General features: G+C 38.4%; 1 protein-coding gene across 1 annotated transcript; it reads right to left on the bottom strand.

The window, feature by feature from the left end:
* Positions 1–709: 709 nt before the first annotated feature.
* LOC110905195 (receptor-like protein EIX2) lies at positions 710–13665 on the bottom strand. Its single transcript, XM_022151089.1, has 2 exons — positions 10698–13665; positions 710–1785 (listed from the first exon to the last, which is right to left on the bottom strand). The coding sequence occupies exons 1-2, from the start codon at positions 13663–13665 to the stop codon at positions 710–712; spliced, it is 4044 nt and encodes a 1347-aa protein (XP_022006781.1).
* Between the last annotated feature and the right edge of the window lie 462 nt (positions 13666–14127).

Here is a 14127-nt window from a genome sequence, read left to right as displayed (position 1 = left end):
AGGCGCTTTGGATGTGCATTTTTAAACAGATTGGTTGGGGTTGATGTGGGTTAGTTTGGTAGGGATTTTTGGTTGAATTAGTTTGGTAGAGATTTTTGGAGGAAAAAATTTTTATTTTAGTTTTATTACATATAATTCATAGTTGTTTTATAATTACGTCATTACGTCGTTATTTTTATAGAATGTGTATAATATAAGTTCTTAACGTTGTTTATTTTGTTAAATTAAACGAACGCGTTAAATAAAATGTACAGAAAGCCATAAGAATTAAACGTAAACAATCCAGAACCAACGTGATGTAAATAGAAGATTAACTGCAATATATATATATATATATATATATATATATATATCAGTTTGTACATACAATACACAACAAAAAGGTACAACTGAGTACATAATACATAACAAAACACTAAACAAACAAAGTAATGTACTAATCCTCGTGCGGTGGGGACGGTGAGAGGGGAAGTTGAGGCAACACAGCGAGCTCTCGTAGATCAACGAGCGTCTGGACGATCCAGTCAATGCGTTCGCCCTGACGTCTGAGGCGCCGGTCGAAGTCCCGAGCCACCTCACGCGCTACCGGAGGCAGTTCAGCGTAAACGTGCTGCGGGTACTGTGGCGGCTCAGGAGCTGGCTGAACTGGTGGTACCGGGATCTCCTCGACCCGCTCCTCCTGCGCCGGATCCTCGAATATAGGCTGAGCCTAAGCCTGAGCCTGAGCCTTAGGCTGATCGATGCCCAGAGCCTGTAGCTGAGCCTGCCGAGCGGCCCTCTGAACATCAGGAGGGGCTAACAATCCAGGCCTCACCTCAATAACAACCGGGATGACCTCCGGCTGCCAAATCAGCCCGTCAGCACCCCTGAACCTCAGACCGACATCAAAGGTACAGGTGATCTGTATAGCTGATACTGACGCGCGGCCCAACCTGGATGACGGGACCGGATCAGACAGCACCGGATCATGCTCGGGCACGATCCCTAGCGAGCGTGCAATGGCGGTGATAAATGAGCCAGTGTGCAGCTGCCCGCGGAGCTGCCGGTGGTATGCAGTAGAAAAGTAATCTGCCAGGCTGGCTGCTAGATCGCAGGGCTGGCGGCGTAGTAGGCAGTATAGAAAGAAAAGGTCACTGAGGTTGACCTTCTCCTTGCTGGAACCCCGCGGCACGATAGTCGACGCGATAACATGGTACAGGTATCGGTGCAAGGGGTCTCTAATGGTGGTGGCCTTTTGCCAGGATTTCCCAAAGGGAGCCCTGGAAATGACCCTCCAGAAACTGATAAGTGTCTGCCTATCCATCATCGTAACCGCCTGCGTATATAAATCAGTATCAAGCTCAGGCTCAGTGTACAAACCTGTATGGACAGCAAACTCCCGCACACTCATCTCAAACTCCTGACCGGCGAGACGGAATGTAACCTCGTGGACTGGAAAATGAGGGTCCTCCACGTAATCTGCCGGATGCGGCGCGTATGTAAACGTAGAAAGAAACTCGACCGTAAGCTCAGGGTACGAGTCCTCCATCGCTAACTCAAATAGGCGCGACCAAGGAGTATCTAGCCCAACTATATCACGCGCCCGCTCGACCTCTCCCAAGGTAGTCAGCAGCTCCCAGTCTATCCCTACATGCTCCCCAATCTCTATGGTGAGCAACCTAGCGCATCTCCTCCTCGCCCGTGAACCCTGCGGAAACTGCAGGTACGGACATGCCGGCTCTTCCTCGTCCCCCACCTCTCCCTCAGCCTCCATATGCTCAATCTCCTCATCGGATAAATCCATCCCTGCACGTTGATCAAATAATAATATTAAACAAATATTAATAAACAAATAATATTAAACAATTAATAATAATTAAACAAATAATATTAAATAAATAATAATATTAAACAAATATTAATAAACAAATAATAATATTAAACAAATATTAATAAACAAATAATATTAAACAATTAATAATAATTAAACAAATAATATTAAAAAATAATATTAAATAAACAAATAATAATATTAAATAAATAATAATATTAAACAAATATTAATAAACAAATAATAATATTAAACAAATATTAATAAACAAATAATATTAAACAATTAATAATAATTAAACAAATAATAATAATTAAACAAATAATATTAAACAAATAATATTAAATAAACAAATAATAATATTAAATAAATAATAATATTAAACAAATATTAATAAACAAATAATAATATTAAACAAATATTAATAAACAAATAATATTAAACAATTAATAATAATTAAACAAATAATAATAATTAAACAAATAAAAAATAAACATGAACCAAAGCGCCCCGCTTTGGCCTCGGCACGGCGCTTTGGTTCTTCATTCTGAAGAACAGATCCAGCAACAATCGATCTTACCGAACAAGCATAACAACAATCAACAAGTATAGTTTAAAGAAACGATTAAGGGTTTGAGATCGCACCTTTTAGCGGTTGAAATCACGAAAAATCTCCGAATCCGGCTCGACTGTGTGAGATCGCACCTTAGTGTGTGTTTTCGTGTTTGGGTGAAGTGGGGGAGAAGATGCCCCGCTTCAGTGTATAACGAGGGACCGAAGCGCCCGTTATGGCCATAGCGCGGCGCTTTGGGTCCAAAACGCAGCGTTATGACCATAGCGGAGCGTTTTGGGCATTTTTTAAATTTTTTAAAATTGTTTTTAATTCACAAACGCGTCGATAAATAGTCTAAATTTTCCGTTTTTTCCATTATACATCATTTTTTAATATATATATATAGACTATACTGCAAGTTCCGGATCAAATCGGTTACGTGTGATGTCTTATTCCGTTATCTCGTATCATTTAGGTTTGAAAGCACAAGTACTCCTGTGAGAAGTGTTATGTGTATCAGCCGCCTACCGTACATGAACATGATGTATTTTTTCATTAATTGTAGTATTATGATGTATATTGTCATTTCGGGTCGTACAAGTGCGTATTGAATCTGATTGGGTCGTGTCGGTGACATTCGGTTTTTAACGTGATGTAACGCGTATATTGAACAAACACAAACGTGATTATTATTAAACACATTTAAGATACATCGTGAACATATGGGGTTACATTAAGGTCAGGGGCACGATACGTAAGCATTTCGTACGCGTTGATCTGATCCCTGTATAATGTATGCCAGGCTGCTGCGCGCTCTGTTCTGTTCGCTGTCCAGAGTAGGTTTGGGGGAGGCATTGGATAACAACCTCCAAGCTCACATGTATGAAATGCCCATCGTCGACGAACACAACCGCAACCACCAGGTGAGGTTCCTCAGCTTCGTTTGGCCCGCCCAGCAGAGGGAAAATTGTATCGCTCCCACGAATGTCGAAGGTGTGAACAATCACACTGTATCGTTGGGCAATAAGAAACCCCGTCTCAGGCATCGACATTTAATTTTCAATACCTGCTCGTCCCACCCCCTTGAAATCGATCCGTGTAACCAGCGCATCATAATGTCCTATTTTTCCGGATCGAAAACCTGCCTCCAAAGCGATTCGTTTATACGTAACTCCTTTAGAAGTTGTTCCCGGATCATCAAATATGAATTTTGTTTCACTCCTAACCCAACAGCCACCGATCGAAACCCACAATGACCATCTGGTTTCACGTCCTTTATTCTAACGATGTATGGATGGATCACTTTGGGAATCTGAGATGCGTAGTTGCGGATCGCTATATCCGTCTTAGGACCGAGCTTGATATTCGGGAAATCAGGGTGTAGGTTGAGCGGTTTGGTATTCTTTTCTCTTCTAGAATCTATGGCTGATATGTACGAGCTGTGACGGGGAAGATCGTCTGAGGCCTTGACCCAAGTTTCTTCTGACGGAATGTAAGAGCTTTTTCTAGCGGTTTCAACCTTTCTTTCTTCCTGCGTTTTCAATGTTGGGCGACCACGAGTTTTCTTCAGAACAGCAGGAGGTTTTTTGTTATTGTTCCCTGGATTGAGGATTTGCTGAAACTTTTCAAAGAAGCTCCTTTTCCCTTGAGGGGTGTTGGATCAATCTGTTTTTTCAATTTTTCAAATTCCGCGTCTACATCGATATCCTCTATGTTATTCCTTGCAGGCTTGAAGTCAAGCTTCTTCCAAAACACGTCTATGTGTGTGATCCGGATTTGCTGACCTGTGGATGAAAACAAATTAGGTGGCAAAATCATAACGAGAAAGGTCAAAAATATTAATTACCTTTATTTTCTAACTTTTCCAAACGACAGGAACATGGCAAACCACAGCTGGTAAAAAGTTGGCAACCACAGCTTGCACCGTAGGCTCTCAACCCGTCTTCCTTACGTTTTAGTTCCATACTCAAAAGCTCAATCGCATATATTGAAACCTTTCTGAGAATATATGCAAGCATGGGCTGATTCTTGTGGTGCGTCATCACTTTTCGGAGGCTTGTTTCAAAGCTACTTCTAATCTCGGCGTATTGTCTATCAACAACATGATCAACATACAGTACAAGTTTATCCAGTGTGTTGCGATGACTTGGAAAGTGACTTTTTAATGTTGCATGCATGCCCTCAACCCTGTTGGTCGTAGTTTGGTGAAAGTTGATAGTTTGGTTAATCCAGCAAGATACAAACTTTTCACGGTACGGATCCAACCAGGATTTCTTCAAATAATCAAAAACCTCTAAAATTAAAAACGTAAATAGTCAGTTTTTGTTATTATATAAAATTTGAACATAATTATGTAAGAAATACTCACGTTCACGGCCAGCTTCTTTCAGCTGTGCTTCAAGGTTTTCCAAGTTATACCTGTACATTTCCTCGGTCGTAGACTCGCACAATGTCCAAAATGTACGTACGAATTCTTTCCACTCCTTGTTAGAGAATTTCTTCTTGCTGTTCTTATTAATATTTTGTTGAATATGGAACCGACAAAGATACTTATGCGCTTTTGGAAAAACTTGTTCACACGCGTTCATTAGCGCAAAATCCCTGTCTGTTAAAATCACGCGCGGTTCCATACATCCTACCAGCATAGACTTGATCCTCTGCAACACCCATAGGTAGTTCTCTGACTTCTCAGCGGATATTACCGCACAAGCAGCCGTAAACGATTTGTTTGTCGACGTCATGCCTACGACCTGAACAAATGGCAGGTTGTACATGTTCGTTTTGTATGTGGCGTCAATCAATAGCACATGCGGGAAGGCACACCACATAGTGAATGATTTTTCGTGAACAAAGAAGACGTCTTCAACTTCGTTCGATATCTCATTCGTGCGCATGTAATAAGTGTAATTTTTTTCGATAAGAATGTTTTCAAGTTTTTGCATCGGAGACTTACCGACATTTTTTTCGGCGTTGATCTTCTGAACATCGTTGTGTATATCTTTCGGAATAAGCTTTCTAGCCGGATTGTTTTTTGTCAGCGTTCGCCAGATACTTTGGTTGGGAATATCTTGCTCTGCCAACTCCTTAACCAGTTTTTTGTCCTCCGAAGAAAGCCTTCTCGCATACGCGTGACCCTCGAAGTTTTCAATAGGAGTGTGGTTATGCTTCGCCTTCGTCACCTCGATCCTCCAAACACTGCTGGATGATTCCGAAAACCCGATCATCTCGAACGGGCAGCCTATTTTCTTGCTACCCGTTTTCCTCTGTGTAGCTATACTTATATGCTCCCCACCAAAAGTACATTGAAACCAAATCTTGTAATTCTCTCCTCTTTTATTCGACCTCTTAGTCACAATGAGGTAACCATTGTCTTTTGCCGTGTCTTGTACCCAACGCACCAACTCTTTACGTGACGAAAAGGTCTGCGTTGTATCAAAATAAAATGTAACCGGGTAACAACCTTCCTCGTCAACAGACACATCCTCCGGCTCACCATCGTCACCGAGGTTCGAATAGACTTGATGTTCAAAGCTCTGTTCACAACCGTAACTCTGGTTTGGATAACACTCCTGCTGTACAAAGCTTTGCTCGCCACCGTAACCGAAATTCGAATAACCTTGTAAGCTCTGTTGACAACCGTAACTGTCGTTTGGATAACACTCCTGCTGTACAAAGCTATAGTCGCCACCGTAACCGAAATTCGAATAACCTTGTTGTGCGTAAGGGTCCTCCACAGGGGTATTCAAATCCAGCTGCACCGTGTTATCACGATAATGAATGCCAGATACAACCTCTGTCTCCCTCAAGTTGGACGACACCGGTTTCTCAAACGAGTCAGAAATAGCGGTCCCCTCGTAAGAATCAGGAACAACTGACTCGTCAGAATATTGACCGAAAAGATAATTACTTAACCACGACATCGTTTTTTCAAAACATGTAACTAATAGAGCAAAGAAGATCGACAAAAAATAATCTGAATTATGAATGTCGAGTCTGTCCAGGGACAAATCGACTCGGTCCTTTTTTACATGTACCAGAGGTCCAAAACCACCTGTTAGTCAACCAATCCATATAAGAGAAAATACACACGTACCAGATATGTCTCAATGGTAGCAAGTTCACAGGTGCTGCAACAAATGAATACGTAAAGTGTTGGTGGTTTGTCAGACTTTCACCTATCTGTGTCATAAATGGGTCAGTTATAAAAAATAAAAGTTTGTGATAAACTGGTTAGTTACAAAAAAAAGGGTCATGCTAATTACACACGCCCAAAATAATTTTCACACCCCTAAGCGCCGCGCTATGGCCAAAGCGGGGCGCTTAGGGCGACAAAAGTTGATACGAGGTTTCGAATGACTGACTGACTGACACAGAGACATAAAGGTGATACGAGGTTTCAGTCGCCCCGTGAACCCTAAGCGCCGCGCTTTGGCCATAGCGCGGCGCTTCGACCCCAAATGCTGCCTTTAAATCCCTGGACAGACTCGACATTCATAATTCAGATTATTTTTTGTCGATCTTCTTTGCTCTATTAGTTACATGTTTTGAAAAAACGATGTCGTGGTTAAGTAATTATCTTTTCGGTCAATATTCTGACGAGTCAGTTGTTCCTGATTCTTACGAGGGGACCGCTATTTCTGACTCGTTTGAGAAACCGGTGTCGTCCAACTTGAGGGAGACAGAGGTTGTATCTGGCATTCATTATCGTGATAACACGGTGCAGCTGGATTTGAATACCCCTGTGGAGGACCCTTACGCGCAACAAGGTTATTCGAAGGGGTCGAAGCGCCGCGCTATGGCCAAAGCGCGGCGCTTAGGGTTCACGGGGCGACTGAAACCTCGTATCACCTTTATGTCTCTGTGTCAGTCAGTCAGTCATTCGAAACCTCGTATCAACTTTTGTCGCCCTAAGCGCCCCGCTTTGGCCATAGCGCGGCGCTTAGGGGTGTGAAAATTATTTTGGGCGTGTGTAATTAGCATGACCCTTTTTTTTGTAACTAACCAGTTTATCACAAACTTTTATTTTTTATAACTGACCCATTTATGACACAGATAGGTGAAAGTCTGACAAACCACCAACACTTTACGTATTCATTTGTTGCATCACCTGTGAACTTGCTACCATTGAGACATATCTGGTACGTGTGTATTTTCTCTTATATGGATTGGTTGACTAACAGGTGGTTTTGGACCTCTGGTACATGTAAAAAAGGACCGAGTCGATTTGATTGACCTGCAAACACTTCTTGTCCACTATTAAAAAAGTTATGAACAATTAATGTGCTAATCATGATTTAGAAACAATATTGTTAGTACAATAATTATAATATTTGAATAAAACAATATTGGTCCATGCTGGTGTGCAGGAAAAATTTGGGGCATCAACACCCATGCTCCTATTGGTTGACGTGCAACAATATATACAAAGAAAGCTTATTTGAAATAGATATATTTTACAAGTTTCAACCAAGTTATCTTTTTTAAATAATTACTTTGTATGAACAAGTTTTACTCTTTATAATTAACTTCTTAAAACCATAATTTCTTGATTAATAGTCTTCCAACACTTTTGACCTTCTTCCATAACCCAGATTGACCCGTTTACCATTTTTTTTGTACATATGGTATAATTCGGTGTGTTGTCTGCAGACTGCAACATGGTGGGAGGAAGACGTTGATTTGGAGTTATCTTCAGCATGGCGTAACTAAGTTGAATCCGATAAAAAACGGGGCCTAGTTATGATCATTTCATATTGTTTTTACTAGTATATCAATCAGTAAACATATTTCCTCTTGATTTTTTTCTTAAGTTTTATATACTTCCATTTCTGTGACTAGGTCTCCTTAGGGGTGAGCAAAAGGGTCGGACCCACCGGAACCATGCCAGACCCGACCCGACATGGGTTAAACCAACAACATATATACGAATCATGCATCAAATATATAAAGAAACATGCATCAAATATAAAGACGACTACTTGAATTAATTAAACAGAAGACAACTACATGCATCAAATAGATAGAGTCATTGAACCTAAACTACATAAGAAGAGGACTGCATTAGCAGGTTCATATCTTCAAATCACAAAAATACAACTCAATGATATCTTGAGATTGAGTTGCAGGTTCATTGAACACGCATATGATATAAAAGGTTTTTGATGGAGATAAATGTCGTTATTAGCTTCAGATTGAGATATTTGTTGAAAGGGTAAGAAAAGAATTATTATACAATCATGATTTCTAGGTTTTAAATTCTATCTGTATTTAATCGGTTCTAAAAGGTTTAATGGGTTTTTAATGGAACCGACCCGGACCCGACCCAAAACCGTTTAATGGAACCGTGAACCGAACCACATGTAGCCTAGACGGGTCTAAGCGGGTCGGTTCATGCGGTTCTGGTGGGTTTGATGAGTATGACCCGTTTTTTGCTCACCCCTAGGTCTCCTATTGGTCATAGTGAAGAATATATACGTATCACCATAGACTTATTTTTATTGGACGGTTAACATCTAATGCATAATTTTCTATCCATTGATGTTGAAGATAAAGAGCAAGCATTGGTTAAGTAAAAAATGGGTAAATAGTTTAATTTGGGATATATTTTATTATTAACACGTTATATGGGTAAAAATCATAAAATTGCTTAAGAAGAAAACGGGTAAATAGTTTTCTATAGCAATACCAAAATGCTTATCGCCTCCATAATTGTTTTCCCCACACACACACACATACATACATACATACAAATGCACACTTAATAACAAATATAATCACATCCACATACACATATAGATACAAACATGCATATACGTACACATACATACATACATACCCACATACACATATAGATACAAACATGCATATACGTACACATACATACATACATACATACATACATACATACATACATACATACATACATACATACATACATACATACATACATACATACATACATACATACATACCCAGATACAAAAATACATATATACATACATACTCACATTATACTCATATCCATTTGTCCACATAGTTACATACATTTAATATTTAAAATAAAAATAATTATATAGGTTGTTTCTTACACATTTGTGACAAATCCTTAAATGTCGTATGAAATGTGTCACAACGTGCAATGGATTTAAGCATTTTGTCATAAATGCGTAGGAAATTGTATTCATACATGGATTGTTTCCTACGCCTTTGTGACAATTATATTTAAAAATAAGCATTTTGTCATAAATGTATAGAAATATGTTTATTTTATAATTAGTATATACTAGTTTTATTATTATTTAACCTTTTGTAGATTATTTGTGACAGATATGTGACGTAACTGTCAATTAATTAGGATTTTCTTACTTTTTGTCAGAAACTTGTCACAAGTTGTGACGGAATTTCGACGGATGGCTTAAGTTATAACTATTTCGTCATAAATGTGTAGGAAACAATATTATTTTCCGTTATTTTTGTGGCTTATATAAATATTTATTCGGTAAAAAATAATAATTAACCTTTTGTAGATTATTTCCTACAGATTTGTGACGCAATTGTCAATTAATTAGGGTTTTCTTATTTTTCGTCGTAAATTTGTAGGAAACGATATCATTTTCCCTTATTTTTTTTGTTTTGTAGGTTATTTCCGATAGATTTATTACGCAACTGTCAATTAATTAGAGTTTTCTTAATTTTCGTCATGGATGCATCGAAAATTTGTAACAAAATCTTGAAATTTTTTTTTGTAGGAAATTCGTCATAAAAGTGTAGTAATCTGTGACAAAAAAAATTGTGTAGGAAATTTCTGTAGGAAATTGTCCCTTTTTCTAGTAGTGGTATCAAATAAACCATAGATCATCTTAACAATAGTTTTTAAGTATATTTAACATATATGATTGGGTTTTGAACAACATGAGCTCGGATTGAAACCGGTCATTTTATCAAATCATCTGATGACAAATAAGAGTTATAGAAACTATATGTATTATTATTTTATAGATTAAACATAAAAAGACAATCAATATAAGGACTCATAAAACCCCGGCATAGCTATGCAAAACCTATGGGTTAGTAATTTTCTGTCCTACACATTTATTTGCCTCAATTTCCCCATATTTGCCGCATCACATTTTACATTTTTCTTTACTGCTTCAATGACAATGATCAAACAAAGAACAAACTTACTAACACAAACAGCACGACATAACATTATCCAGTTTTGATACAAAGTTTTCAAATTTTGAAGTAAAGCATGAAACATATTACAACATCAACAAGAAAACATGTGACAACAATACTTATGTATAACATCATAAACCATATACCTCAAGTTACTCAGAAAACCGAAATATGCAATCCTCCATGATCTTCTCACTATCAATGGACCCATAATCATCCAAAATCCACAAACAAATCCAACCACTATGCTTATAATCAACCCCCAATCTGCTCCATCGTCTTCTTTTTTCTCTCCTATCGTATGAGTTGCTGCTTCAACTGGTTCACAACCATTAGCTTCGGTTAGTGGAGCTCCACAAAGTTTGTTGCCAAAGAAGCTAGACTCACCAAAGCTTTGAAGCTGTGTACCTGTTGGAATTCTTCCTGTTAAATTGTTGAAGGACACGTTGAAGCTACTTAAGAAATTTAAACTTGACAAGCTCATGGGAAGTTCCCCGGAAAGCCTGTTTACGGATAAATCTAAAGACATCAGTTCTTTCATGTTTCCAATCTTCTCTGGGATACTTCCACTTAATTGATTTCTTGATAAATTCAACGATGTTAACTCCAACAGGGACGTTAGCTCACTAGGAATGTATCCGGTGAGATTGTTACTCGAAAGGTCTATCAACATCACTAATGGAAGAATACTGCTATATGTGTCCTCTCGTCCGTTCGTCACCAACGAATCACCTTCAATAATTTTTTCAGGTCCATTAATGAAGTAAGTAAAGTCATCTCCTGAATTGCTTTCGATGTCGGAAAGTATACTAAAGTTGTTAAAGCATCTCGGAATATTTCCAGATAGGTTGTTATGAGCAAGATCTAATATTTGAATATGTCTAATATGACAAAGCTCATGAGGAATATTTCCGTCAAAACGGTTTAATCTAAGGTTAAGAATTCTTAAATGAGTAAGTTTTGTTCCAATCCATGTTGGAATGCTTCCAGTAAGTTCATTCCTTCCAAGTTCAAGAACATCTAGTTCTGTTAAGTTCATTAGAGAAGAATGTAATCTTCCGGAGATCTTGTTCCCATGTATGTTCAGATACTGTAAATCTAAAGAACCCAATGTTCTTGGAATTTCACCAGACAAACTGTTATTCCCCAAATTTAAGATACCCAACCTTGGCCATTTCTCCCAACACTCTGGAATGTCACCCGAGAGATGATTATTTTCCAAATCAAGATAATATGTTGTTGTCACACCACTGGAACACAACAAAGGATGTACCGTTCCCCAAAACCCATTCGAGCTAATGTCAATAAATTCAAGTGTGGCAGGGATACCAGAGAACGATAATGGTCCTCGGATATGATTATTTGACATATTCAAATATAATAGCTTGGAGAATGATCTCACAAATGATTCAGGCATGGGTGATGAAATGCCTGTGTTGCTTATGTCTAATTCCTTTAAATCCTTTTGTGATTGCAACCACAACGGAAATTGAGGCCCTAAAACACAAGATTTCAGATACAAGGATCTCAACTGGAAAGGGGGAATCCAGTTTGCAACTTGCAGCCTTAAGATTAATTTGTTAGCTGATCCATATAGATACTTTAAGCTCACTAGTTTGATAAAGTGAGCTTCTGTCACAACACCTGTAAGCAAATTATAAGAAAAATCTAAAGAAGTCAACTTTGAAAGTTGTCCGAGGCTATCAGGAAGGCTGCCATCCAGTCGATTATAACTAATACTCAACTCCTCCAATGATGATAATTGTCCAATTGAGTCGGGAAGGTTGCCATTTATTTGGTTATACCCAACATACAACTCTTCCAATGATGATAATCGTCCAATTGAGTATGGAATGGGACCAGAAATTTGATTATCGCTAAGATCTAATGTTCTGAGAAATGACAAGTTTCCAATGGAATGAGGAATTATACCAGTTATATAGTTATAGGACAACCATAATGACTCCAAGGCAGGTGATTTGCACTCGAAAAAACTTTCAAGAAAATATGTTAAACTAATGTTACCAATATTGTTACCAGACAAATCAATCTCTCTCAACTTACAAAAGTTACCCAATGATTTAGGTATTCTCTTAGTGAGTTGATTTCGAGTCAATCGGAGGCTAATAAGATTTGTTAGATTTTGAAGGGAATCTAGAACTGAACTTGAAATACCACAACCACTAATATCTAACGAGATGAGATTACTACTGGACAACTCTTGAAATATTGAGGAAGAATTCATGAAATCATTCATGGCTACATGAAGCAACTCAAGAGAAGTCAGATTGCGGAAGCTAGGAATAGGACCATGAAAACGACACTCAGTTAAATCCAATGAAACTAGACTAGTTACACTGAATATCCATTGTGATACTGAACTGTTAAAATTATTGTAAGAAAGATCGAGAACAGAGAGGGATCTGAGATTGACACTAGGAACATACATGTGTAGATTTGAGAGTTCACATCTAGACAAATGTAGCTGAACCAATAAGGGAAGGGAGTTAATCACCTGAAGCCAATCAGTTGCTTTGCTAAGGTCCACACCACTCATATCAAGGTGATGCAACATACCAAGACCTGACAGCCACTTCATATTCGCCGGGCTCGTTGTTTCAGACAATCGACCATGAAAACTTCCAAGAGACAGAACATGTAATTTTGAGAGACTCCCTAGTTGTGGAGGGATTGTTCCGCTAAAATTGGAATATGAAAGGTTAAGGTACCTTAGGTTTTGAAAAGAACCAATGAATTTAGGAACTTGGATGCCTCCAAAATCATTGCAACTCAAATCCAAATGCTTGAGTTGCTTTAGATCCAACAAAGATTGACTTATATCACCTTTCAATGTCATGCCATCAAGTCCTGGAAGATGAACACGATGAACATGACCTGTAGAATTATTACAAGCTATCCCAGCCCATGTACAACAGTCCTTGTTCTCAGCAACCCACGAAGTGAGTCGTCGTGATTCATCAGTGAGGCCATGCTTGAACTGGAGAAGTGCTTGTCTCTCAACGTCATTGCAATGAGAGTTTTGATTAGATGAGCATAAACGAAACAAGGCCAAAACAACAAGTAAGAACAAGTGAAAACAAGAATATGAAGATCGAGCACTCATATTGTTTGATATTTGTTTAGAAGATGAGATGGGAGCTTAATCTAAACTTGAATATTTATAAACACCAATAGTACGTAGCTTTTACTTGGCTGTATGAATGGACTTAAACATCTAGTAAACGCCAAGTCAAGTAAATGAATGGTACACACATGCACCAGTCTATACGGACACAAACAGCATGAGTTCAGTGTGTGGACATGATAAATGAGAGTGATGACATCTAAAGTTCGTGGACATAAATGGAGAAGTCTGTAATCAGCTTTCATTTCAAGTTAGAAAACCAATTAAAATTGGGACCAATTTGTGAAAAGTAGAAATTAGTCATTTATAGTCAACTTTGAAGGAGTCCAAGTAAACCATGAAAGGTGCATGACTAAATCTGTCAAATGAAGCTCATATATGGATAGCAGGTGAACTATATTTTGTTCTTTTAGTCTAAATTAATCATCTTTGAATCATATA

Source organism: Helianthus annuus, chromosome 4, assembly GCF_002127325.2.
Source record: "Helianthus annuus cultivar XRQ/B chromosome 4, HanXRQr2.0-SUNRISE, whole genome shotgun sequence".
Classification (NCBI taxonomy): domain Eukaryota; kingdom Viridiplantae; phylum Streptophyta; class Magnoliopsida; order Asterales; family Asteraceae; genus Helianthus; species Helianthus annuus.
The sequence above is the reverse complement of the archived record's forward strand: the minus strand, read 5'-3'. Positions and strand labels throughout refer to the sequence as shown.

Excerpts from the sequence above, each read along its gene's own strand:
- LOC110905195 (XM_022151089.1), bottom strand. The coding sequence starts at position 13,665 with ATGAGTGCTCGATCTTCATATTCTTGTTTTCACTTGTTCTTACTTGTT. Across the intron at positions 1,786-10,697 it reads TGCATATTTCGGTTTTCTGA|GGATGGATTTATCCGATGAG; the intron begins GTAACTTGAGGT and ends ATCAACGTGCAG.